Consider the following 17,352-nt stretch of genomic DNA (forward strand, 5'->3'; position numbering starts at 1 on the left):
GATGTGCTGCTGTTTTTGCAGGTTCCTTCCTTTATCTTCTGTATCCAACCTGACTCCTTCTGCCTGACTGGGTTATATGCTTCCCCCAAAGCACTTGGGAGACAGAGATTGCTAGTGACAATTCCAAGTCTTTTCCTTAGTTAAATTACTCTTCCTGGGAGATGACACCTGAGAAGCTATCAGCAGAACACATGCAGCACGTCCACGCTGCTTCGGCTTCTGAGGAGTGGGAATGGCTTTGGTATGGCATTTACTTAGGAGGACATGATGTGTTCTGCCATGCCCAGCGGTGACAAGCTGGTCCCTCCTTTCATGCCTGGGGACACAGTGTGTTGGTGAGATGGAAGGGCTCTCAGCAAAAAAGTTTCACAGTCTTGATGCAGTTTTTGCAAAGCTGGATCTCCTTGTAACGTTGGTTGTGAGAGGAAATTTATAATGCTGTGTCCCAAAGGTACCCTTTAAAGCAGCAGCTGTTTTAGCACTGGGAAATCACATAAGCATTTTGAGAGCTTTGCAGTATTTCTTTTTTAGCAATCACTTCACTAAGATATTAGGAGCTGGAAATCCTTGTAATATCAGTCATATGCTGTTCCCAAAGTTTGAGTGAAAGCCATGTTCCCGATACTTGGCCAGAAGTGTTTTTGCTGATGCTGTTCCAGCTGTAAGAAGTATATTTATAGCTCAAACTTAGGGGAGCCAAGAACTGCAGTAATGGCAGTGGGACCTTTGAGCAAATTACTTGTAGGAAAACTCTTGTTAAACTTTCTACTGCTTGTATTTTTTTCAAGGGAGTGATAGGAGCTGGTTTTGTGGAGGCATTAGAGATGAGAGTAGCCAAAATTAGCAAAAATTAAGTGGGAGGAGGTGAGAAGCCAAAACAGAGCTTCTGGGGCTCTACCACTCATATATAAGATAGTTGACTTGAAAGCTGAAAAAGTAAATGCAATTCAAAGGTTAAATGACCCTTCAGAAAGCAAGGTCATGCAGCATTTAAACTGCTTGCTGGAGAGCAGCCTCTTCTCTGTGTTCCTGTAAATCATCTACCATTTACAGGGGAAACGTAAGTCCATGAATACACATGAAAGTGCAATCGCTTTGGGAGGAGTTGGCATGAGCTGCTGCTCACATGTGCAGTGGGTGACCCTTCAGCCACTGACAGGCTCTTGGGACACCCCCATCTGGCATCCCAGTCCTGGTCCTCACCATCAATACTGCCGGCAGAGGGAAAGGTTCTCCAAGAAAACACTAGATAAACATACATAGGTAGACATTTGATATGATTTACACCAATAAATCAAAAAAAAAGGGTGTAGAATTAAACAGTGGACACGCTGAATGGTGGTTCTTGTGCTGATTTTCTGAGAGGTGGCTTCTTCAACCTGCCACACACATCTCTACTATAAATGTGTGTGTATACTGTCACTATAAATGTGACAGTAACTTGAAACTAAAAATAACCCAAGAAACTCAAAGATGAGAAGAAAAGAGAACACAAGAAAAGCTGCTTCAGGGCGCAGCCTGGTGAGCTAAGAGCACTTCCGTTGTTAAAAGTTAGCTGTTCCATAAAAAGCAGATTAGACCAAGCTGTTCAGAAAACGGTGGGACTACATTGCTTTGAATCAAGAGTTGGTCTGCTTAGCAACAAGTGGCTGCAGAGGCACCACTGGGAATTACTGTCTCTGGCCAAGAGGATGGGCCACGAGAGTGCAACTGAATTTCCTTTCCCTTGCCAAACTAAGCCCTGCAGCACCTGGGAGGTATTTTGCTCAGGTTTTGCTGGATTTCTCCAGTTCCAGCCACCCCATTGCTATCACCTCCCTGCCAGACTTTAGGAAGGGCTTTCTGACTTTTTGCAGAAGTTGAAGCAGAGCAGAATTACCAAACCCACCTCAAATCAGCACGGCCAAAGGTAATTGCTCCCCAGACCTTGGTCTCCGTGCACAAGCCTTCATGGGTTAACTGTCACACTTTGGTTCATAATGTACAGTTTTGTTAGAAAACATTTATGTTAGCAGCTGCACCAGCAAGGTTACTACCAAAATATCCTTCTGGGCTTTGGGTTTTTTCCAGTCTTTGTTGGGTGGTGGTTTATTCGTTTTGTTGTTTGTTGTTTTTTTTTTTTAATCCTCATCCTGTTCTAAATTGGGGAGTGATTCATTCCTCTCTTTGTTTAATTTTGCTTAAGCCTACTGTTTTCTATTTCAGATGGAAGGAAAACTCCTGGTTAGGTCGTAACAGAAGGAAAATATGACTGTATGAGCTTGGCCCTTGGAAGACAGAACTAGACCTGTTTGTGTCTTATTTAGTATAAATAGATTCTGTGTGAGGCTGCCATGTAATGCTTGAAATTAAAAAACAAACAGTGAAGTCACCACAACATGAACTACCTTGAAATTACCTATAGCTGAACTGACTTGCCCCGTAGGTCCCTGATTTTGCTGGATGTGGCAGTAGTTGTCTTATAGTAGGCACAAATGGATGGGTATGGCAATAAGGAAAAACAATTTGATACAGCAGCGATTACTGAACACAGTTTGAGGCCACGTGGTTCTACTTTCAAGAAGAAAGTTTCTTTCCTACTAGAACGAAGTACAAATACTTCTTGACGTAAACATGATGAGAATCATCTTCCTATATCAAAATTACTCAGGGAATTACCAATGAAAACATCAGTGTGGTGAAAAGAGCAAGGGCTTCTATAGGTTAACATGCAGGATCAGCTACCCAACCAAACCCAACCACTATAAGAAAGGAGTTTTTCTAACCATGACACCTAATGTAGTTTGTTTCCAGGTTTTGAACAACTTTGGGTGACAAGCTTTGGGGTTTTTTGAAATGCAGACTGCAGTATTTATATTTGCTAGTTGCACTGGATAGCTTTGCCAGGGGAAAGATTGTTCTTGCAAGTTGGGAGGAAGCGATTATGAGTAGCACCAGGCACAGAAAGCTGCTGTTTAAGTTTTCCATGTAGCTATTCATTCTTCTGTGCCCACAGTTGTTCTGCACTAATGTGGTTTTGCCACTGGAGGCCACAGGGCAAATGAGAAACATGGGGCCCGGAGCAGCTCTGAGCCTCTCAGCCCTGATGACCGTAAGGGCTGTGTTGGTGGCACCTGGGGCTGTCCCAGATCTTTGGTGGGGGCTGCCCTGAGGGGGAGAAGTGCACCCTGATGAGTCCCAAACCTCTCTGATTTCAGAAATTATTTGCTGTTAATGCATTGCTTGGGCATTGCAGAAACACAGGATAAAATACAAGTCGTGTGTTGATAGAAGTTCTGTGAGGAGAAGGAAGGACATTTAGTTCTTGCCTGCTTTTAAAACTACATGCAGTTATTGAATTGCATGTGCTACTACGGGAAAAAAATTATTTGCGTGAAACAAGGCAGCCAGACGGTAGGGATCTGAGTCTGTGTCATCCCCCAGATTACTCTTGGGCAAAAAAAGATAATATTGGGGGAGAGAAAATGTGGTGAGAGGCAGGTAATGGGGTGGAGGGGGCTGTGTTAGATGACGTGGGTGAGGCAGAAGCTGTTCTGGAGGAATAAAGAGATGGAAATCATTTTTCTCCTGCAAATCAATATGTTGCATACCCACTGATCTCTGTTCAGCCATGTGTGACACCCCTCATTTTGCCTGGGCTTGGCACTTGATGCACAACCCTGATTGCTGTTAGAAGGATTGAATCCATCAGCCAGGAATTGAATGATGCCGTGGGGTTTTCTGCAATTCTTGGAAGAATGGATATGAAAGCAGGTCTGCTCTCAATTCTGTTGAAAGTGCTCAGGAAGATGAAAGTGTCACACGACTTCAGCCGTGGTGGGTGTCCCCTCTGTGTGTCCCCATGTCCTCTGCAAGGGACAAGCTCCAGTGGACCTCCCTTTTCCCAGGCACACACTTGTTCTCATGCCTTCCCCATCCTCACCCAGCCCCTCGCACCTACCTTGTCACCCCATGGCCTCAGGAGTAGCTTCCTGGGCTCCCACCTGGTCTGCTACCTGACAGGTTGCTCTCCCCATCTTTTTTTCATGAGGAAGACAAGGGGATGTCCTTGTGCCAGCACATGCCGTGGTCCTGGGGTGCCAAGGCCCAAAACTTGGGGCGGTGGCGTTGCACCTTACCAGGCCCCTCCAGCTCCCTGCCCATTCCTGTGCCTGTGGGCTCCCCCCTTTTCCTCCAGCCATTCTCTCTGCTAGCTTCAGGAGAGCTACAGGATTTCCAGCCCATCTCAAGGGAACATCTTGGCTGATGCCAGCAGCTCATACCTTGCGTCAGCATCCTGGAGTTGATTTCAGGGCAATGGGTCTCCCTGGCCCCGACCCAGTGGGTGAGAAGCGCTGGAAAAGGTGCTCAAAAGGGTTCAGGGCAGAGAGACCCTCCAGCGGGGGAGAGTTTGGGCTGTGGGTCTCGTACCTGGAGCACCCAGGGAGCCAAAAGCACGGTTTCTCTCTGATCCCTCTCCGCACCAGCATGACCGACATGGACTTTGTTCCTGCAGCTCTGGGATGAGACCCCAGTGCCCAGTACAGCCCAAAGCACATACTGCTGCAGGGTGAGGAGAGGGGCTGGGTGATGCTCTGCCAACAGGGCGCTGCTGGTGGGTGCTGTGGAAGGTGAGAGAGGACTGGAGGACACTCAGGCTGTGGTCACGCTCACCTACAGCAGAAATCATCCTGGGCAAGGTGGAGGCTGGGCAGGAATGGGACAGGGACGATGGGCAGGAGCGGCTTGGGTGCCACGGAGAAGCAAGCTGGGGAACTGGGATAGGGGCACCTGCGTGGAACCCCGCCAGACGTTGGGGGTCTGGTTGCGTTGGTCCCTGAAGCTTGGGAGGCCAGCATGCACCAGGCCAAACAGTATCTGAGACTGCCTTTTCTGGGGCCCCACCAGTGCCCACCAGCTCCAAGGGATGAGCACCAGCACCCACAGTGAGCTACTGGCACTGCCCCTCCGGCACCAGGACCCCTCCTTCCCATAAGGGCCCCACGGGGAGCCCTGCCGGGGGCTGGCACCCACGTCCCCTGTCCCTCGGCTGCCCCACCAGCAGGGCGAGGGGCAAAGCCGAAGCGCCCCGGGCGCACAGCCGCTCCCCAGGCTCTGGCCAGGCCCGGCTCCCCCACACCCGCCCGGTCCCAGCGCCCCGGGGCGCGGCCCCCACCCCGCTCCCACAGCTGGGGACGTGACCCGGACCCCTGCCCGCCCCTCTGCCCCCGGGGACCCTGCCGGGACCCAGCCCCTGCGGCACCGGAGACCCCCGGGCCCTGCCGGCACGGCCGGTCCCACCGTGCGGGGCCGCCGGGCCGCCGCCCCTCGCCGGCACCGTCCCCGCCCGGGCCGGGCCCCGCAGCTCCCGGGGGCGGCGGCACCGGGGCGGCCACCGCTCCCCGTGCCCGGCCAGCCCGGCTCCGCCGCGTCCCCGGCGGGGTGCGGGAGCCGGTGCGGATCCCTGGAGCGGCCTCTGCTCCCGGCGCGGCGCGTTCTGAGCTGGAACGGGCGTTCGGGTGGAAGCGGGGCCTGGGGCAGAGCCCGGAGCCGCCCCGGGCCCGGCTGTGGCGGTGCTCGGCGCTGCCGGCTCCGGCCCCTGGCACCGCCTGTAGGGGGGCGCCGGGCGGGGCTGGGCCCAGCGGGACCCCGTGCCCCGGCAGCTGCTCCCGCACCCCCCGGCTCCAGCAGAGCCGGCACCGGGCCGGGGGGGTCTGTCCCGCCGGCAGCCGCTCTGGGAAAGGGCTGGGGAGAAGCAGCCGGCCGGTGCCCGCGGCGGGAGGAGGGAGTCGGGCGAGGAGGGGTCGCCGGCCACGCCGGGAGACCCCAGCCCTGCCGGGCCCTCTCCTTCCCCAGGGGACACGGCCCCTCCCCTCCCCCCCCGCCGGGACGTGGTGGGAACCGGGAGCAGCCGGGGACCCCCAGCGCCAGGGGCTGAGCTGCAGCTGCCGCCCCCGAGAGGGCACCGCAGGGGGTCGGTGCCGAAACCCACCGGGAAAGCCGCAGCCCGCGAGCGCGGGAGGAGGGAGAAGCCGCCCCGGGCCCCCGCAGTTTTCCTCGGTTTCCCCGTTGCCCCTGCCCGGCCCTGTCCGGGGACCCCGAGGCCGCCCGGGGCGGGCGGGACACGGCGGTGACCCCGGTTCCCGCCCGCCCGCCCGCCCGCTGCGGCTGCCCCGCGCCGGGACCGTGAGAGCAGCGGCCGGAGCCGCCCCGGGGAGACGGGATACCCGGGCCCGGCGCGGCGGCACCCTCGCCTCGGCCCCGGCCCCGGGCGGAGACGCTGCGGCGGCGCCCCCCGTCGGCCGCGGGGATCTTGAAGCCTCGGCGGCTGCCGCGCACCTGCCCCGCGCGGTGGCGCCCCCTGGCGGCCGCGATGCGGCACCGCAGCCCCCGGTACGGGCACAGGTGACACCATCGGGGCGCCGGGGCGCGACCCCCCGGGCCCTCCCGCCCTCGCCCCGCAGCGTCGTTGCTCTCCCTGCCGGCCGCGTGCCGCTAGTCATAAGGCTCCACCTGCCTGTCCCGTCCCAGCGAGCGGCCGGGACTGGGGCCGGGACCCCCCACGGGCTCCCGCCGCTCCCTCCGGTGCTCCCCGGGGGACCCCACCCCGCCCCCCCGGCCCCCGGCCCTTTCGGCCTGCCCTGCGCCCTCCGTGCCGGCGGCTGCCGTTAACCATCACCGCCCGGGGAGGGGCTGAGGCTCCCAGGGCCGGCGGCGCGGTCCCGTGTGGCAGCGCTGTACCCGCAGCCCCGAGCCCGCCCGGCACCCGTTAACGGGGCCGAAGCGGGGGGAGAAGCGCGGCCGTGAGGGGGGGCAGGCGGCGCCGGGCCCCGTTCCCGGCCCCTCACGGCCCAGGCTCGGGCACGGCGGCACCGGGGGCGGTGGCGGGCAGGAGCGGGGCATCCCCCACCGGCACCGGCACCGGCGCACGTGATCCGGGGCGGACTCCGGCGGGCGGGGCACGGCCCGGCCACAGCCCCGGGCACGGCGGGACCCAGCCGCTGCCGAGGCCCGGCCATGGGGGAGGAGGAGGTGGCGCGGCAGGAGCTGGGCAGCCTCCGCGGCATCCCCCTGTACCAGTGCTTCGTGCAGGGCTGGCCGCAGGTGGAGGCGTTCCGGGCCCGGCCGGATGACCTGCTGGTCGCCACCTACCCCAAATCGGGTGAGTGGCCCTGGGGAAGGGGCGGGGGGCACGGGGCGGAGGGCGGGGGACGCCGGCCCTCGCGACACTGTCCCTGCGCCGCAGGCACCACGTGGCTGAGCGAGATCCTGGACTTGATCTACCACGACGGCGATGTGGAGAAGTGCCGACGGGATGCCATCTTCAACCGGGTGCCCTTCCTGGAGATGAAGGCCCCCAAGATGCCGAGCGGTGAGCCCCCCGCCCAGCCGCGCCCCGGGCTGGGTGAGGAGGAGGCTGGGGTGGGGGTGCTGGGGTCACGCTGCTAAGCCCCCCGTCCCGCAGGGGTTGAGCTGCTGGAGAAAACCCCCTCCCCGCGGCTGGTGAAGACCCATCTCCCAGTCCATCTCCTCCCAGCGTCCTTCCAGGACAATGGCTGCAAGGTAATGCCACGGGTGCCCCCTGCCTCTGTCCCCATCTGGGTGGCAGGGAGGGGGTGCCACTCTGCACCCCCCAACCACATCGCCGGCTGTCCATAGGTCATCTACATGGCCCGCAACCCCAAGGATGTCGTCATCTCCTACTACTACTTCTATCAGATGGCCAAGATGCACCCTGATCCCGGCACTCTGGGCGAGTTCCTGGAGACCTTCCTGGCTGGCAAAGGTGGGGCCTGAGCCCCGGGGTGCCCACCGGTAGGCAGTGTCCCCCACCACCCCACTTTTCAGCTGACCTTTAAACCACATCCCACAGTGGCCTACGGGTCCTGGTACCAGCACGTCCAGGGCTGGTGGGAGAAGAAGCAGGAGAAGCAGCTCCTTTACCTCTTCTATGAGGACATGAAGAAGGTGAGGGTGGGATGGAGACGAGGGTGCCCTGGTTTCCTCCCTCCCCGATTTTTTGGCAGCTTCCTCATGTCAGCCACTCCGCAGGATCCGTGGCAGGAGGTGCAGAAGATCCTGCGGTTCCTGGGCAAGGAGATGGAGGAGGAGGTGGTGGCGAGGATCCTCCACCACACTTCTTTCCAGGAGATGAAGAAGAACCCTGCTGCCAACTACGAGACCATCCCCAGAGCCCTGATGGACCACAGCCTCTCCCCCTTCCTTCGGAAAGGTGGGGTTTGGTCAGCCGTGGAGGGGTGTTCCTGGGCTGTATTGCAGCCCCCATATGCGGTTGCAAATATTTTGGGGGTGTCAGGATTTGCCCCACTCACTTTTCCACCCTCAGGAATCTCCGGGGACTGGAAGAACCACTTCACTGTGGCCCAGAACGAGCGCTTTGACCAGCACTACCGGGAGCACATGGTGGGCTCTGACCTCCGCTTCCAGATGGAGGTGTGAGGGCTCACCCCCCTTTTTGGGGAGGGTGGGCTCTACTTCTCCCCTCTTCCACAGCGGGGAGGGTGGGTCCAGACCGAGCATCCTTGCACTAATTTGCTTTTCCCTCTGCAATAAATTGGGATAACCGGAGGATGGATCCTTTACTTGCGGGAGAGTGGGAAAGCTGACTCCTAGGAGAGCCTCAGGCACCCCCACGCTCTGCGGGCGGGAGCGTGGGCGCATGCGGTCGATTTTTAAGCAGCGTGATCGGGCATCACCAGGGGTGGGCATCCTCCCAAAACCCACCGCTGGCTCCCGATGCCTTGGGCTGCCCCAGCCCCATCCTACCAAGGTGCCTGGAGGGATCAAAGATCAGTGAAGAGTGGAAAAACCCCAGAGAGCCAGCAAACCTGCTGCTCCCGCTGGCAGCTCCCGTGTGCGCAGGAGCTCTCACGCCTCCGGCTTGTGGCAAGTTTCTTGACAGAGCGGGCGGTGGTGGGGCTCGCCCCAGGGCACCTGGCCCAGCTGGGGCTTGTCAGGCTGTGAGCAAAGGTGAAGGGAAACACCACCCCACTGGCCTATTGCCCTGGCCGCTGCACCGTCCTACTTGCCAGGTGGGGAACCCACCCTGCAACATCCAACCCTTGGGGATGGATGGCTGGAGCAAACCTGTCCCCATCCTATTGGGGCCAAGGGTTTGCTTTGGAACCCCAAAAACCCCGGTTCTGCCCCGTTTCCAGCCTGTTCTTGAGTTCCCAAGATTGCAGCTTTTTGGCAAGGCAATCTCATGCTATTGCTTCATCCCCAAAAAGTTGCAACCTGGACCTGATTCCTAAAGAGCATCCATGCATTTATTTAAATGCTGATGGAGATCTTTGCTTCCCCAGCTCCTGGCTTTGCCTGTGGAGGTTGCACATGCAGTTTTGCTAGCATATGGACAGACAGGCAGGCAGGGAAGGCATGTCCCTGCCTGCAAAACACCCCAATGCCTGACACTGCGTGTCCCATCTCACCGAGAACTTGGCCCTGGGAACAAATCAGGGACATTTTTCTAAAGGTTGCAAACCAGTGAGTTGCTCCCCCTCCCTGGCTGCCGTCTCTTCTGTCCTCCCCACGCCCTCCTGGCTTGCGTTCCTCTGTGGGAAGCAGGTAAGGAGGGGCACGTCACCACCAGCAGCACCTTTAAACCCTTTTCCCAGAAACACGATATCAGCTGCACTCTGCTTTGCAACCCTGTAAACTTTGGACCTGTATTTGAGTGCCTTGCAGGGTGTGTGTGTGACCAAGCCCGACCCACATCCCACTAGTGAGCCCTGCATGGGTGCGAGGAGCGGGGAATGGCTACGGGGGTGACCCCCGCACTGGGACAGGTCAGGTCCCCCAGGGTGTGAATTGGGATTTCCTCCCTGCATTTGCCTCCGCGGGCAGATTGGGAAGCTGTGATTCCTCCCTTGCCACCTGTGTGTGATGGTGCTGAGCATGGCACAGCTCATCACAGGCACTGGGGGCTGTCCCCAGGGGGACTGCGTCCCCATCCCAGCTCGCTCCTTCCCTGCACCCCTCCCCCTGCAGTGCCAGGACCAGGTCGCTCCAGGTCCCTTCCCTAATGATGTCCCCTGGCCTCCTGCTGCCACAGACACCTCTCCACACCTCCATCTTCTACCCAGGGAAGGGAAAATAACTAAATGCCTGCCCCAAGGCCGTGGGCAATGTTTTGCCTCCTCCCTGCCAGAGGGCTGGACAAAGAGGCAGGTAAATGGTAGACCCCGGCCGCGGTCAGGGTGCTTGGCCCATTTTGGGGTGCCCTGGCCTCGCAAGCAGAGAGCCTGTGGGGGTGGGAGGGTGGGGTGGGGGGCTCAGAGGAGCTCAGTGTCCCTGCAAGCCTCTGGGAGATGGAGGTGAGCCACAAAGCCTCTCTCCACAAAACACACCTGGGGGGTCTCACAGCCGGCATCTCCAGCATTTCCATCCTGGCCGGCGTGTAGAAAGGTTTCCCTGGGAGAGTCCTGGGACAGCCCAGCTCCCCATTCCTTTCTCCTTCAAACCCTCACGTAGCCTCCCCCAAGCTGGCCTTCACCATGATGCCATGCAACAGAGAGCTGGGGGAAAAAAGCTGGGGGAGGGGGGCAGAAAGCAGCCTGACCCCCCCCAGCCAGCAAAACCTCTGCCAGCTTTTACACCCCTGGAGCGGCGCTGCCAGCGTGGTACAGGCAGCTGCCCACTGCCTGTGCTGACCTGTGGCCCCAGCGCCAGCCGTGCCCCTCCATGCTCCCTGCACCGCCAGCTGGCCTCCAAAATCCCCACAGGAGGCAGATGCCACTGTCCGGGGATGCCCGCATGTAAGGGACCGTTTCCTTCCTGTGGCCGGGATGGATGGGCGCAACAGGGATTTTGGGGACCCCAGGGGATGAAGTGGCCCTGTGACGCTCGCTGCTGCCAGCCTTGCTGTCCCCACACAGGGAGACATGGGCTGGGAGCTGTGCTGATGGGGCCACAGATAACCGCCACGGCCCTACCTAGAGGTCAGTAGCCGCTGGCTTCTCTCCAGCACTTGCTCCTCCCTCCTGGCAGCTGCAGCGGTGACAAAGATTGCTGTCCCAGCCAGCCCTGCCTATTCCCTTTTCCTCGCCATAAAAACACCGTGAGGCCCCGTGTCTCCTCATCCTCCACCTTCACCCTCCCAGTGCCACCCTCCTGTCGTCACCCTCCCGGCATCACCGTCCCGGTGCAGAGCGGCACGGTGTCAGGTGAGCCAGGTGCCTCGGCACACCCTGTGGGTGCCCTGCCCACGCTCGGCCCTTTGGAGCTGCATGCCATGGGGTGCCGGGTGGTGGGTTTGGGGTACCAAACCTTCCCCTGGGCTGGGGGCTGCTGACATAACCCCAGGGACCTGTTTTCCTGCTCCCCTAGGGTGCTGAGCTGGGGGGGGGGAGGTGCCTGCCTGGGTGATGCCAGCACCTCACTGGCACCCCCAGCCCTGGCTGGGGCATGAGGTGGGCTCCTGCCCCTGCAGACGGGACCCTTGTCCCCGTCGTGGGTGTGTAGCAGAAGGGCTACGGTGACCTTTGGTCCCTGAGATAGTGGCGTCACCGCCGCGCCCCAGGTGGGCGGCACCGGGTGCCTGTGCTGCCCTGGTTGGCGGCTGCCCTGGCAGGGTGAGGGGTCCCCCCTCGCTGTCCAGCCCTGCCACGTGTCCCCATCCCCGGCAGGATGGCTGATCCCAACAGCTGCCTGCGGCAGCCCTGGCTCATGGTGCATGGCATCCCCATGGTCAATGCCTTTGCCCACAACTGGGAACGAGTTGACCACTTCCAGAGCCGCCCTGAGGACATCGTGGTGGTCACCTTCCCCAAATCCGGTGAGCAACCCCAAGCCCACCAGACGTGGCAGTGCCAGGTGGGTGAGGGTACTGTACGGCTGGGGACTGCTGGGGGGGGGTGCAGCATGTCCGGGGCTGTCAGGACAGAGCTGTGTGGGATTTCCCTTCTCCCCCACAGCGCCTGGTTGAGGCCCAGGGGGTTGTCGGTGCTGAGCACCCCAGCGCTGCTCTGGCCACCCTCTAGTGGATTGTTTTCCCCAGGTACCACCTGGGTCAGTGAGATCGTGGACATGATCCTGCAAGGCGGTGACCCTGAGAAGTGCAAGCGGGACATTATCACCAAAAGGGTGCCCATGCTGGAGTTCTCTGGCCCTGGGGACATGCCAGCAGGTAGCGGGTGTGGGGGCTTGGCCATAGGCACCCCAGCAGGGGCTGAGCCCAGGGGGACTCTGCCAAGGGCTCGCTGGGGATGTGCTTTGTGGTACACCAGGGACGGACCTGCTGGCCACCATGCCCTCACCCCGTGTTGTGAAGACCCACCTGCCTGCACATATCCTGCCTAAATCCTTCTGGGAAAACGGCTGCAAGGTAACCCCCAACCCTGGTCTTTGCCCTGGGGGCACTGCAGCCTCCCTGTTCCCGTGGGGCAGGATCCCTCACTGCTCCCTCCAGCACCCTAAGTGGTGTTGTGAGCCCTAGGGGCTGGAGCATCCTCCTTTTGGGGGGCCTGGGGCTGCCCCTTGTACCCCATGGCCCCTCTGCAGATGGTCTACGTGGGGCGCAATGCCAAGGATGTGGCTGTATCCTTCTACCATTTTGACCTGATGAACAAGTACCAGAAGCATCCTGGGACGTGGGCCGAGTACCTGGAGGAGTTCATGGCTGGCAGAGGTGGGACAGAGCACCCATGGGTGCATGTGGGGGACCCTGTGTGGTGCTGTCACCCAGTGACACTCCCTAACTTGTTCTCCCCATGCAGTGGCATATGGCTCCTGGTATGACCATGTAAAGGACTACTGGGAGCGGAGGAAGAATCACCCCATCCTCTACCTCTTTTATGAAGACTTGAAGGAGGTGAGGTACTGGGGAGGATGGTGCTGTGGGGTCTGGGGGGTGGCAGGAGGGGTAAGCATCAGTCTGCATCCCACAGGACCTCCGTTGGGAGATTGTCAAAGTGGCCCAGTTCCTGGGGCAGGAGCTGCCAGAGGCGGCGCTGGATGCCATCACCCAACACACCTCCTTTGAGGTCATGCGGGACAACCCCACCACCAACTACAGCATGGTGCCCTCCCACATCATGGACCACAGCATCTCCCCCTTCATGCGCAAAGGTGAGCGGCCTGGGGGGCTCCCGGTGCATCGTCCCCCCTGGCCTCCGCTGAGCCCCATCTTGTCCTGTCCCAGGCACCACTGGAGACTGGAAGAACCACTTCACTGTGGCCCAGAGTGAGCGTTTCGACCAGGACTACGCACAGAAGATGTCGGGCACCAGCCTGCGCTTCCGCACCCAGATTTGAGATGGTGCCGTTGCATGCCCCCCCAGCCCACCCCCCCAGCCATGCCCTCTCGCAGCAGCTCCAGCACTGCCCCAGCCTGCCTGCGTCTCACCAGCCTCCCTGTGCCAGAGGGACTTTTGCAAAAAATAAAAGAGTTTTATTTCTGCATCTTCCTCCCAGATTTGCACCCATATGAAAGCTGCTGCATTGCTACAAAGTGCTGCGGAGACTCACCCCACCTCGCATCACCCCAGCCCCACGTTGCCTGCTCAGGACATGTGTAAGCTATGCCTGTGTGGCTTTTTTTGTCCTCCAAAAAAAGCCAGTATGCAGTACAGGGAGGTTTCCAGCACAGAACAAAAGTTGTTAGCAGCTCCCACATGTGCATCTCTACCATGGCCACAGCTCACACAGGGTCCCACATCCACCACCTCCTACCTCAGAAACCTTCCTGCTGATGTCACGTGTTGGAGCAGGGGGGGAGCAGAACAGGGCAGAGCAGGGTGATGGCCATGTCCCCATCACTACTGGGGCCGTGTGGAATAGATGAGGTGAGTGCGATGGGGACAAAACCAGCCTCAGTTTGGTCGGGAGATGGACGCAGCCTGGGGAGCTTGGGACCAGTCCTTCCACCTAGGAGCAATGAAGCTGGAGGCAAAAGGAGGATTTTGCCAATTGCTTTTGTGCTGTTCTGCTCCCAGGGACCTGCAAGCTGCTGTGCTGTGCCAGTCTCCCCACAGCCGCGTCACTCACCAGGTATGGCAAGTCCCCCGGGGATGGGAGGAGAGGGTCCCCTCGGTGTGGTCGGAAAAACTACAGCTGAAGGGCACACTGCAGTGCGCGATGCAACTAGGGCGCTGGAACAGCATTGCTAAAAGCCGGTGCTTTTAAAATATCTGGGTTTATGCCAAGTTCATTTAAGAAAAGGAAACTGCAAACTGGATGTTTGTTGGGTCCCAGTTCCTCAGGTGCTGTCCTCTCCTGCCCACGTTCATCATCCTCTCTTCTTGCTTTTGGTACACAGGCACGATGAACTTGCCTGCAATCTAGAGGAAATACTCCTTGCTTGTAGGCACAGAGCATCTCTGAAGATGCAATTTCTTTCTCAGGAGTGGGTGAAATATGCCAAAAAAAAATTACCCGGGACCTGGGGGACAGGTGCAGTGACAGGGCTGCAGTCAGGCACAACCCAGCACTGAAACAGGGGCTATCCTTCGCAGCATCAGTACAAACAGAACGGAGCCAGAGATCCCAGAAGAGGAGACAGTAAAAATAATCCAGGTAATTACAGACAGGAGTAGAGATACCTGAAGTGGCTCGTGGTGGCTTCAGCCACTTCTGTCACACAGTAAAGGTGCCGTATAGGAAAGCAGCTCCTGAGCCAGATGTGGTTCCCTGTGTGTGTTCACTCTGTAGTTTTGTCTTGTACAAATGTGCCTTTGAAACCCTGACTCTTGTGACATCTGCCTTCCCCTGGGAATTAGCTTCCCTCTCAACAACTTTTTTTTTTTTTTTTTTTTTTTTTTTTTAAATAATGTCCTTTACTTCATGCACTGGGTTACCACCAGCAATTCATCCACGTTGATCTTCCCCATCCTCTGGGACTCTATAGGCTTTCCTCATAACAGCTTCTCCAACTGTGTATTTTGAGGCTGAAAGTGCCTTAGTGTATTCAGGCACTGGATTTCCTCTGCTGGTTTATCTCTCAGCCTCTCCAGATTGTGATGTCTTGCTACAGGAATTTCCTTTCATTAACTCCTGCTGTTTTGACTTAGCAATGTATTTTGCCCCCCCTGCTCTTGCCAAAGACTGCTCTTCTGCTGTCAACAACTTGTTCCTCTGTAATTTATTCCAGGCATTTTCTTTCCTCCCTAAATCTCTTGCTTACCTCCTTGTTGCTGCTTGGATACAAAGCCAGGCCTTCCAATTGCCCCTGCTTTGCTCCTTAGATGTTTCCATTTGCGTGGAAGTGCACAGAATTTTTTGTTTTCCCGAAACATCTCTGGTCTGTTAGATGACTCTCTGATGACACCTCTTTCCTCTTCATGATTCAGCTCCTGTGAAATGAATAGGGCATCAAACATGCTTCAAGAAGTGCTTTCATTCACTACTCTCAGTGAGAACCAGGGTTTTTTTGTATTTGTACCCTTTGTCCCTGGGCTCAAAGTGCAATCCAAACAGCACCTGCCCTTGCTGCTGTAGACACAGTCCTTCTTAGCAGCTGAAGAGATGCAACATAACCAGCTAGAGGAGGCTAAAATGCTGTGCCCCAGAAGTTTTGTGTATACACAGACTGCTGAGACTCGAGGAACAAAACCAGTATTTGATTATGAGGCCAGAGGAGGGCTTGCAGAAGTAACTTTGCCCTTAAAAGCACCATCTAGCAAATCAGGCCAGGGTGCGTGCAGCTCCCTCGTAAATGCTCTTGTAAAACCAGGACTTTGAATCCCTTGATATGAGTGCAGCGCCTCTCTTCCCACTGCTCCTTGATGCCGAGGTGTACACATGGTAGGTGACAGCCCTGGTGGGGACAGAGGAGCTTTCCTCCTGACGGCTGCACACAGATGCCTGGGAGCAGAGCCATGGACCACAGAAGGGATTTCCTGCTGGCTTAGAGGCAGCAGAGCAGGGGAAGTCCTTGATGCAGTAAGATACTGTAAGAGTGGCCAAGGGTGCTCCCACTTTGCATGCAGAGGCCCAGACATCCCAGCTGATGACATCCAAAGCAGATAATGTTCCTCGCTCACTCCTCCAGCCTCAAAACGCCCCAGGCATGGGATACAGCACCCCCAGCCAAAACCCCACCCACGCCTCCTAGTGCAAAGAGAGGAGGAAACACAAGCCTGTCCTGGTGAAATACCCCCAGGGATGAAATGGCACCCCCCACAATCACTAGGTGAAGCCCAAGTCCAAACCTCCAAACCTGATTTCCTGGGAGCAGAGGGGATGCCTCTATTTGCCTCCCAGACAGATGTGCAGAAACACTCCTCCATGCTCCAGTTAGCAGCAGACGAGGTGCTCCCCTCTGCACCCCAGACCGAGCTGGGATCAGCTACAAACCTGCACTATGAGAGGAAAAGCAATTTCTGCCTTCCCTGCATGCTGAGACACAAGAGGAGTCGTGGTCGCAGGCGGTGCTGGCGGGGAGGCTGTCCCGAGGATGCGTGCCACGGCCAAGGTGCGGACTTCCTACGTGGATATGCCTGCAGGGAATAAGTGGCAGGTGTATCGCTTGTGTACCAAGGCCCAGCTACAAACCTCGTGCTAGCAGCTTCCAGTGTCAAACAGCAAAACTTCTCTCCTGCAAGAAACAGTGTGGCTTAGGGCCTTGAGCAGGCAGCATCCAAGTAAGAAAAAGTTATTTCTGATGAATATCCCTGGGCCAGATTAATTTCCCCTGGCCCCTGCTCTGCTTCCCAATTTATTTTTTTGGATCAAGAAGCCAACAAGGAGGCCAGGGAAAGGCTAGGCATGGACGTGTGAGCAGCAAACACACAAGAAGGTGGGAGGGAGAGAGCAACTGCTCCTTTCCAGGCTGGTGGGCCATCAGATGAGCCCCATCATCTCTGTTCCCTCAGTACTTGCAGATTTCCCCATCTCCATAGCACTCAGCTTTCCCCTGGGGGTCGGACAGATGCTGGCAAGACAGGGGTGTGCCATATCTGCAGGCAGCTTCAGCAGGTCTCTGCTGCTGCACCTCACTGTAGAGCTGGCAAGGGCAGGGCGCAGCACCTCTTCACCACCAAAATGCACAATTCCTAGCAGGGACACAAAGCTTACCCTGGACCTTCTCTCATTTCTCTTTTTTATTTTTGCTTTCCAGGCTGGAAATGGCTCCAGCACAAGCCACCTGGTATCTGTATGTTTGCATGCCAAGGTACCCCTGCAGCATTGCAACAATAGTGAAGAGAGTTCATAAAAACTTAAACTGAATCAGTAAGAACAAATGAAATGCTATAAACCTAGCCTGTGGTGGTTTTGTCCTACAGCTGCAAGGCAGAGGTATAAAGACACAATTTAGCTGAGAAAAGTGGTTATGGTAAGGCTATTTCAGCTCATTAACTTTTGCTGGAGTTTCCCTATTAAACCTGGGGATTATACGGGAGCAGGGGTTTTGCT

General features: G+C 57.5%; 2 protein-coding genes across 3 annotated transcripts; both read left to right on the forward strand.

The window, feature by feature from the left end:
* The first annotated feature begins 6,971 nt into the window (after positions 1-6,971).
* LOC119145199 (sulfotransferase 1 family member D1-like) lies at positions 6,972-8,568 on the forward strand. Its single transcript, XM_037381455.1, has 7 exons — positions 6,972-7,141; positions 7,226-7,351; positions 7,445-7,542; positions 7,639-7,765; positions 7,853-7,947; positions 8,032-8,212; positions 8,327-8,568. Exons 1-7 carry the CDS (start codon positions 6,997-6,999, stop codon positions 8,437-8,439), a joined length of 885 nt encoding a protein of 294 aa, XP_037237352.1. The 5' UTR covers positions 6,972-6,996; the 3' UTR covers positions 8,440-8,568.
* Positions 8,569-11,022: 2,454 nt separating this feature from the next.
* LOC119145264 (sulfotransferase family cytosolic 1B member 1-like) lies at positions 11,023-13,398 on the forward strand. Of its 2 annotated transcripts, none has more exons than XM_037381568.1 (8): positions 11,023-11,165; positions 11,628-11,776; positions 11,999-12,127; positions 12,228-12,325; positions 12,502-12,628; positions 12,717-12,811; positions 12,888-13,068; positions 13,142-13,398. In XM_037381568.1, the coding sequence occupies exons 2-8, from the start codon at positions 11,629-11,631 to the stop codon at positions 13,252-13,254; spliced, it is 891 nt and encodes a 296-aa protein (XP_037237465.1). In that variant the 5' UTR covers positions 11,023-11,165; position 11,628; the 3' UTR covers positions 13,255-13,398. The 2 variants fall into 2 exon arrangements, with proteins under 2 accessions (XP_037237465.1, XP_037237475.1); XM_037381578.1 differs by having other exon boundaries at positions 11,659-11,776.
* Positions 13,399-17,352: the final 3,954 nt, after the last annotated feature.

This window comes from Falco rusticolus, chromosome 1 (genome assembly GCF_015220075.1).
Source record: "Falco rusticolus isolate bFalRus1 chromosome 1, bFalRus1.pri, whole genome shotgun sequence".
Lineage (NCBI taxonomy): Eukaryota > Metazoa > Chordata > Aves > Falconiformes > Falconidae > Falco > Falco rusticolus.

Bases quoted from the DNA above. Each gene is read 5' to 3' on its own strand.
- LOC119145199 (XM_037381455.1), top strand. From the start codon at position 6,997: ATGGGGGAGGAGGAGGTGGCGCGGCAGGAGCTGGGCAGCCTCCGCGGC. The intron at 7,142-7,225 runs GTGAGTGGCCCT...CCTGCGCCGCAG, and splicing joins CGCCACCTACCCCAAATCGG to GCACCACGTGGCTGAGCGAG. The intron at 7,352-7,444 runs GTGAGCCCCCCG...CCCGTCCCGCAG, and splicing joins GGCCCCCAAGATGCCGAGCG to GGGTTGAGCTGCTGGAGAAA.
- LOC119145264 (XM_037381568.1), top strand. From the start codon at position 11,629: ATGGCTGATCCCAACAGCTGCCTGCGGCAGCCCTGGCTCATGGTGCAT. The intron at 12,812-12,887 runs GTGAGGTACTGG...TGCATCCCACAG, and splicing joins TTTATGAAGACTTGAAGGAG to GACCTCCGTTGGGAGATTGT. The intron at 13,069-13,141 runs GTGAGCGGCCTG...GTCCTGTCCCAG, and splicing joins CTCCCCCTTCATGCGCAAAG to GCACCACTGGAGACTGGAAG.